We start from the raw sequence: 8,836 nt of genomic DNA on the forward strand, positions 1-8,836 counted from the left end.
GCACTATGAAGCAATCCGCAGCCTCTGCAGCACGAGTTCGATCCCCGGCCGGCCAGGAAGCAACCCACATGGTGCAGAAGACCTCCTGTCTGGCCTGCTGCTCCACTCGGCAGTGTATTACATTCAGTCTGCCTGTTCTGTTCCCCACTCTGTCTCTGGTGAATCCTCTCCCCCCCTGCGCCTCTGGCCTGTACTCCAGCTCTTATATGCGTAGATGAATAAATCTTTAAAAAAAAAAAAAAGAGAGAGAGAGAATGTAAAGTATGACATGGCTGCTGCTACCACATAAACATTTAAGTCCCAGTGATACAGTTTAAGGGCTGTTCACACAAATCGTGAAAAACGAGACAGACCCTCTGCTGGCCAGCTGGGAGATCCTGGGCCTGTGACTAACACCTCAACTCATACTGGCGATGCTCCAGGACTTGTTGTCGCTGATAGAAGGAAATTGTGAGTGGTTCTGAAGCACTAACCGGAGTTCTTGGAACAATAAAAGGCTACTCTTGCTATCAAGATTACACTGAAGGAAAAGCAAATACTAAAAATATTTCAGTGTTTTTTTTCCCAATCAGGAGACATACAATATTCTAGTTTCAGAGAAGGCTAAGAGGAAGATACCATGCTTGGATGAAATTAGTTCTTGTTAATCCATTAATAGCCAAGCCTTGTATCCAAGTATTTACAGAGAAAAATAGACCAGAATTCCCCCGTGTCTAAAAAACCCGGCAGGGGTCTGAGAGAAAGCCCTTACTCTGCTGTGTCAGGAGCCCCCAGGATGGGGAATCCCAGATGCCTTCTTTCCTGCAAAGTAGTTCTTTGCAGGCTTGTGTTTAAAAAGGAAATGATGGGCACAGCTCAAATTCCTTTTAACATACTGCCCACTGAAATTACTGGACTTCAATGCTTTATATCTGGAGAGATACTAACTGCATTTAACTATGAAATGCAAGAGTGCCACACACCTGAAACGTACTTAGATGTTCTATGATAAATGTTTCACAGGACACGAATCTAATTGTCTAATGTGTGATTTTCTTTTCTTTTTTTTTTTTAAAGATTTATTTTTTTTTATTTATACAAGCACTGGGTACAGTCAGAAGCGCAGGAGGGTGAGAGAATTCACCAGAGCCAGAGTGGGGAGCAGAGCAGGCAGACCAACGAAATACACTGCTGAGGGGAGCAGTGGGCATGGCAGGAGAGGTCTGCGTGCCATGTGGGACCCTCACTGGGGGCCGGGGATCGAACCTTGCAGCCCAGCGCTCAACCGCGGTGCCACCAGGGGAGGCCCTAATCTGTGATTTTCTTGTCGGTTTAAAGAGCTCTAGGACTAGTGCTCGGTGGAGCACAGCGGTGACCTCAGTGCCTGCTCACCTGAGACTCACCTTGGTCTCTCTGGAGAGGGATTAGGGCTGCGGGGAGGTGGTGTGCGGGGCACAGCTGGCTTCGGGGCGATGCTGGCTGCAGGAATAAGGCCATGGGCGATGTGTTTCTGCACAAATGAATGAAAGTCAGGAGTCACTGGTGTAGGGGATCACCCAGGTCCTGACACCACCCCTCCCTGGGCCAGGCAGAGGATGTCTGCACTGGTTACTCGGGGATCCAGCCCCACAGGAGGCCCGCTCACCCCCTTTCAGTCAGGTACGCACGTCCATAGAGTCCATTCCATCTCATCCTTCTCACTGGCCTTCCTGAACCTCCAAGTCACCCTCTACTTGTCTCATGGCACTGCCTGCCCCCATAGCACTACTCACTGGCAACCCCCTGTCATGGACACTTCCTGGAGCTGGCAACCTTCTTGTCTTTATCAACCTGGAACTCCAGCACTAGCACCTTGCCCGACACCTGGGAGGGGCTAAAAAAAGACGTCATGTAGTTTAGCTCACAGAGGGAGAGTGTCAAGACGAGTTGATACGGACTCCCCCACACAGTGGAAGCCAGAGAGCTCCGCCTTAGGCGACTGGGGGTATCTCAGAAGTTTCTGAATGCAGCCCAGTCTTCATTCCTATGTGCCTGTCACACATTCACACCTACTGGTGAAACAGGGCACAGATGAGGGGAATGGCACAGTTTGTGGGTTCTCACTCATGCACTCACAACTGCAAGACATGGCTCAATCTCAGGGTGCAACAACAGGGTTTATTTCCAAAGGGGAGACTGAGCTGAAGAAAGAGCTTCTAAGCCCACAGTGGCCGGCTGGGCTACCCCAGATAGTGTCCAGTGTCCGGTCGTCCAAACACAAGCTGCCCGTGCAAGGTGGCGTCATCCCTCAGTGGGAGCCCAGGGCTGGTAGGACACTGATATTTGGTGGACCGGGACCTCGCTAATCCAGGTAGTCACAGGTAACACTGCTGAGATGGCAGCAATGCGAAGCTGGGCTGGGCAGTGCCAGATGCCGGAGCTGTCAGCACTCAGGTGGTGCTAGAGGACCATGGCATCAGTATTTACAGCTCTTTAGAGATGTCGGGCATAGGCCAGCAGCACTCCCAGTGGATGCAGCTGAAGCAAACGTCTCAAGGGTCCAAGTCAAAGGTCTTCTCAGAAAAGAATCAAGTCAAGTTTCCTCCTGAAGCCTCTTCCAAGCTGAGTCAAATCTCCTTGCCTCTCTGGAGACTCTGCTTATATCCCCCATCAGGGTCCCACCTGGTGGGTCCATTTTCCAAACGAGATGTCTCCAAGACTTGATAGGTGCGGGTACAGCTCAGGATTCAAAACCAAAGCCCCAGTCGTGCACCCAATCTACCCTGTGTGTTCTGCACGGAGCTGGGCGGGTAAGCACACTACATCTTAAAGACACCAACCACGCTCAAATCTGACCTGCGTATCTCCATGGCTGTGGATTATTTCTCTTACTTTTTCTAAAACCCAAACCTGGCTACACCAGTGTCGGCCATCAAGCCCAGTTGCCGTGGTGTAGCCCAGGGCCTTCAGAGAACCAGGAGCTATGAGGGCACCTCTTACACTGGGAGCAAGACACCCTGACCGCAAAGAAGAAATCTCATCCCTCATGCTCAAGGACAGAGGGTGCAGAGGAAAAACACCCAAATACTTACTATCTAACCCAGAACTATGGAAAGTGATGAGGGAGAGGTGAAGACAACGTGCTGAGAGGAGGACCCCCTCAGGCCTGGATCTTCAAAGACAGCCATCTTTGGGAAATGTGATGGAAAAGCACTCTAGGAAAAGGGAACAGCATGAATAAAGGGATGACGCAAGCCATTAGCGGCAGTGTTCTAGAAATAACAAGTAGTCTTTTTGCTGGAAATAGAGGCAACTGGGAGGGAGAGGCAAGAACTATGGGTTGGTGGTAAGAGTAAGGATTACTTCCAATTGAAGAGTTTGGACCTCAGGCTAAGGACATGCTGTATCCACTAAAACTGCCCCTGGAAAGCTTAACCAGGCAGGACAGGGGAGAGAGGTGAGAACCACCAACGGGAAGGGCCAGGGTCTGGAAAACACTTAGGAACGAGGGATAGGCAGACCTTCCAAATGTCTCATGCACCTCCCACCCCAGTTCCGCCTGTACGGGCAACCCAAGAAATAGTATTCCAGAACAGTCCTGCCTATCCCTTGATTCCCTGTGCACCCCTCTGTGTGGCACCCATCAACTACATTTGTCAAGCAATTTGGCAGTTTACATGTCTGCCTCCTCCTCTACTCTCCACCACCCAGGAGATGCTAAAGACAAGAAAGGGGTTTCTTGGGCTTTGAATCTCCATGGGGCTAGTATCCAACAGTCCTCCCAAAAGGCATCATAAGTTTTGTTCTGTTTTTGGACCGCGTGATCCCCCACAGTATGCCAAATACTTCTCACTTGTGCCACTAAGATAATTTCCTTACTGATCATTTCCTAGGGGTTCCCCTGCCTCTATAAAACACCGGGGTAGCCTGTGTCCACCCAGCCCCACAATTCTCAGGGGCAGCCCCATACTCTTGATGACAGGAATGATCTAGCTTGGCACAAAAGGCCAATGGACCCACCAATGGACGCTAATTCAGTTTTTGCTATCCTTCCTGGTCCCTACACAGTCTTGATGCTTTATACTCAGAATTGCCTTCCCTTTCCCACGTAGCAAAGAATTCATTCTTCTCCATCTAGAATGTGCTTTCTTTATCCCCTTCCCCACCCCAAGGCCCAGGTCAACTCTCCTGACTGACTTTGCTGCCCCTCCCCTGGTACACACCTCTACAGTTCTGGCCTGCTCATTTCACGCTGAATCACTTGTGTGTTTTTCTGTTCTTTAGACAGTGTGGTCATGAGCTGTCCATCAGCTGTGGGTATCTGGCACACAGCAGGACCTCAATAACATAATATGTTCCATAAACATGCTGCCTGGACTAGCAAAATTACAAAGCAAAACTACGCTTGGGCTATGTCTTCATTGCCTACTCACAGCTGTCTTTCTAAATGACTCCAGCAGGCCATGGGGCTGAGAACAGGAAGGCAAGCCACACAGACTTTCTCCATGTAAATCAGGTTCAACAGAGTCCTTATCAAAACACTTTCTCTGCACTTTGAGTATGAAGTCTATGGAAAGCTGGATGTGAGTCGGTTTGGTGTTTTGCCAGGCAAGCAGGATAAAAGGCAGGAGCAAGGAAGTGGAGGGTGTATGGGGGTAGTGACAGAATGGCCAGGGAAGGTTTAGAGGGATACGTTCCAGGCAGAAGGAATAGCAAAGGCAAAGGCGTGGAGGAACAGAAGAAAGATGGGTATGGCTAGAGTGTGCGTGAGTCGGGGGCACTGTGTTCTACTGGGCAACAGCGCAACTAGATGTGTGTTTTAAATGAATCCCTTTGGCTGCTGTGTGGAGAATGACGTAGGGGTGGGCAACAGTGCATGCATCCAGGTGGCTAATAGGGACAGCAGTGGGGGTGGAGCCGTGCCATATGAATGTTATTTGGGGGGTAGAATCTCAGGAACTGCTGGAGGGTGTATGGGCTAAGAGGCGGCGGAAGGAATCAAAATGACTTCCCGCTTGGGGGGTATCCTGCAGTGGAGCAGGATTGTGTGGCCAGCAGTGAACTCCCCCATACCAGAGCAAAACGTTGCAGGAGGGACAGGGCGATTCCTGTCCAACTGAGGCCGGCCGACCTGGGCGAGCGGATTACTTAAATTCGAAACATCGAGCTTCTCTAACGGAAAACCATTCCCTCGAGTGGTTACCTCGTCACAACTTCAGGTCCATTCCCCATCCCTCTCGCCAGAACTCCTACCCGCCAAACGCAAAACAGGAGAGACTCTACTTACAAACTGACTCTTACGGCCTCTCCGGAATCCCAGGAGCATCCTTGCTGCGGGTGGGGGTGGGGAGGGGCTGGTTAAACTCGGGCTGGACTAACAAGCTGAAATCAACAGAACTAGGGACCTCTCCCTAAACCCGTCACCTCCCAAGGGCCTAGCCCCGGGCGCCATTTTTAGGCGGAAAACTTTGCAACAACCACATCTTTCATTGGCCCTGCTTTCTCCCCGGCCAATCAGAGCCGAGGTTACTGCACAGCCGTCGCTCTTGGCAACCAGCGCGTCCCATTCAAATCCTTTTTGGGGCGGAAGCAGAGCTCCTTGACGCTCTCTTATTGGTCAGCTCAGATGTCCATCCGTAGCCAATCCGGCGCCGCGGTAGGTGGAGGGCGGGGAGGTTGAACTACTGGAGACGGCGCCGGAGGGAATCCGGAAGTGATGGGCCCCAGGTGGACTGAGAGGCGAGCGGAGAGTCTGGGGCCAGGCAGGCGGTGTAAACGAGGGACTCGGCAACCCGCACTGGAACCTCCTGCGTCTTAGACGTTGGCAGATAACTCAGTCCTTTAAAGAACGACACTGCAGACGGGCTCCTGCCGAAGAGGCCCCGGCTGGGAGTGGCATGTGGGACCGTGTGCAGGACCATCTTCAGCACCTTCCTGCAATTCCCTGCTTTGATCGAGGCCACCGATGGAAAGGAGTCCTAATGGCGCAGGCCCCACGCACCTGCCTTTTGGTCACATTGTGGCTAATGAGAAATGGCGCGGGTCCCAGCTGGCGCAGGAGCTGCAAGGTCGGTGGGCTGCCCCCTGCTCTAGTCTCCTCTCACTTTTAAAAAATGTTTTACTTACTGTCGCCTTTTCATCCGCCCACGGAACTCATTTTCTTGTCTGTCTTTGAAGGGAAAATTAAACTCATGTTCGAGGATGGCTCGATACCTGTAGATTTTTACTTATCCGGCAGATCCTGTATTCTTTATATCACCGAAGCTGATTTGGTGGCAGGAAATGGCTACAGAAAGAGGCTTGTTCGAGTTAGAAATGTAAGTACAGAATTGGAGAAACTGAAATTAAAAATTGATTTCCATCTCCCCCTCTGTCGTTTGGAATAATTTATATAAAACCGTTGTCCGTTCCAAGCACTCTTGGAGTGATTGCTTTCTTAACCTTTAAAGGTATTTTGTTACAAAAAAGCTTACTGTTATTTTTTTTTTCTTTTAAGTCCAGTACTCTTCAAGGGATTGTAATAGTTGAAAAAACTCAAATGAGTGAACAGTACTTTCCAGCCATACAGAAGTTTACTGTGTTGGACCTAGGGATGGTCTTGCTTCCAGTGGCCAGCCAGACAGAAGCATCCTGCCTCATTATGCAGTTAGTAAGTACTGATTTCTACTCTTTCATGGTAGACCTGACCTTGGTGGATCCTTTACTCTAGCAGCTGCCCTTGCTAATTGCAATCCATTAGTTGAATCTATATTCCCAGTGTTGGTTCATAAAATCTTTTGTAGGAATTTCAGTTCACAAATTGCTTTTGCCGCCGGCTGAACTTGCCCCCCAGATACATTCTGCGCAAGTGTATAACAAGATGAACGTGTTAAGACACCTGATTTTAGAATTCCAGGTGTAATGACTCCATTTTTCATTATTCTGCACTTGGCTGGTGAAAATGTCGGCAAGCAGCTTCTCTGCCTCATCCCCAAGTATCTGTTGTTCATCAATATTGTGTGCAAGTTTGTTTTGTAACACTGATTCGCAATTATCTTGATTATTAAACTTGGTTATGCATTAGAATTTCCTGGGAAACTAAAAAAATGTGATACATGAGCCTTACTGCAGGCCATTTAAAAATCAAAACATGTGCATGGATCTGAGCATTTTATGTTGTTTTTATTTTCTTTTTTTTTTTTTTTTTTTTTTTTTAGAGGCATGTTTTATTTATTTATTTATTTGTTTGTTCGTTTGTTTTGTTTATACATGCACTGGGTACAGTCAGAAGCGCGGGAGGGTGAGAGAATTCACCAGAGCCAGAGCGGGGAGCAGAGCAGGCAGAAGGACCGAAGTACACTGCTGAGGGGAGCAGCGGGCGGCGTACACTGCTGAGGGGAGCAGCGGGCGGCAGGAGAGGTCTGCGCGCCATGTGGGACCCTCCTCCGGTGGCCGGGGAGCAGCCGGGGATCGAACCGGCGCTGCAGAGGCTGCGGGCAGCTTCGCAACCCAGCGCTCAACCGCTGCGCCACCGGGGAGGCCCTTTATGTTGTTTTTATATCTCCCTATAGCAAAGAACCAACTATTGAGAACCAGTTTTCCCAACTATTCATCTTCCCTTGACATACTGCTATTATTTCCTTACTATAGTCACCAACTGAAAGTTAGGGTTTTCCTTTGATAGGCAGCTTCCTCCAGGCCCGAAGTCAGGTTGCTTTGGTTTAGGTATAACCAGTATTTAATACCACACAACTGTAATGTTTCTTAATGGACATAGGAACACTTTTGAGTTCCTCACAGTGTGTTTTCATTGGTTTTATCCTAAGCATTCTGAAGACAAGTTTTTATGAATCATTACTTCTTAATCCCTTCTCCCTTTGTGACCACATAACTCACCTTTCAGTAATTTTGCTGATATCTGAAAAAACATTCATTTTTCTATGAAATATTTGTAGCTTGTGAGTCAAGCTGAACCAAGTGGCAAAAACAAAAATTTCCACAAAATGTTTTTAAACTGCCAGTCCTCTAGAGGGCGCTCATGTGCTTTTCCTTTAATTTTGGTTTAGGTTCAAGAGCAAACCAAAGAGCCCAGTAAAAACCCTTTTCTCACGAAGAAACGGACTCAGATTTCTGAGCCCTGCCTTCTTAGAACTGTGCAACAGATCCCAGGGGTTGGAAAAACTAAAGCTCCCCTTCTGCTTCAGAAGTTTCCAAGCCTGCAGCAACTCAGTAATTCTTCCATCCAACAACTGGAGCCAGTCGTCGGACTACCAGCAGCACAGCAAATTCATTCCTTCTTCACTCAGTCCAGGTGACTCTTACCGACTTTGCTCTGTAGTGTTCTTTTAGACCACAAGGGACCGTATCCTGTTTTCTTTTCATATTTAAAAGCCAAGACAAAAGATCTCCTCTCCCAGAAACTAGTGGAAGAGTCCTGATTGGAGCCTGCCTGTTGTCCTGTCCTACAGCTAGTGCATCCAGGCATTTCAGCTAGTTCTTCCCTGCCAGCACTGCCCTCCTCCTGCTAGCCTGAAGAGGGCCAGGGGGGATCTTTCCAAGAGTCCATTTAATTAGAGACGCTCAGACTCAGCAAGAAGCCAGCTTGGGCAGATTTTTATGTGACCTTGATCTGCATGTATCATGAAAAAGGCTTATCGAGTTTTAGGCGATGGATGTGACTATCTGAAGGAAACAAACAATGAAGAACTGTGGACCATGAGCCCCTGTTCCTGGTGGCAGAACTGCTGTTCTCCAGATCTGTGCTTTGAAGACCACTGCCAGTGTAAATAAACAGAGGGACTGCCTTTTTTCTTCCTTCCTCCCTCCCTCCCTTCCTGGTGGCTGCACAGTTTGTTTATAATACGAGGCACGTCTTCTGAACACAGAAAGCCTGGAGTCT

The 8,836-nt window shown here is 48.9% G+C and overlaps 2 protein-coding genes across 2 annotated transcripts in view; one reads left to right on the forward strand and one right to left on the reverse strand.

Moving 5' to 3' along the window:
* CEP89 (centrosomal protein 89) overlaps positions 1–5,284 on the reverse strand; it is a gene marked incomplete at its 5' end in the record, with an annotated part of 69,314 nt that extends 64,030 nt beyond the window's left edge. The window contains 2 exons of the mRNA XM_084256853.1: positions 1,383–1,489; positions 5,246–5,284. Coding sequence (XP_084112979.1) covers positions 1,383–1,489; positions 5,246–5,284 — 146 coding nt within the window. The remainder of the gene's footprint in view (positions 1–1,382; positions 1,490–5,245) is intronic.
* Positions 5,285–5,923: 639 nt separating this feature from the next.
* Positions 5,924–8,252, forward strand: FAAP24 (FA core complex associated protein 24; the record flags this gene model as incomplete). The annotated part of the gene is made up of 4 exons (XM_084257255.1): positions 5,924–6,026; positions 6,136–6,275; positions 6,455–6,607; positions 8,004–8,252. 4 exons carry the CDS (start codon positions 5,924–5,926, stop codon positions 8,250–8,252), a joined length of 645 nt encoding a protein of 214 aa, XP_084113381.1.
* Positions 8,253–8,836: the final 584 nt, after the last annotated feature.

This window comes from Talpa europaea (assembly GCF_964194135.1).
Source record: "Talpa europaea genome assembly, chromosome: 16".
NCBI classification, from domain to species: domain Eukaryota; kingdom Metazoa; phylum Chordata; class Mammalia; order Eulipotyphla; family Talpidae; genus Talpa; species Talpa europaea.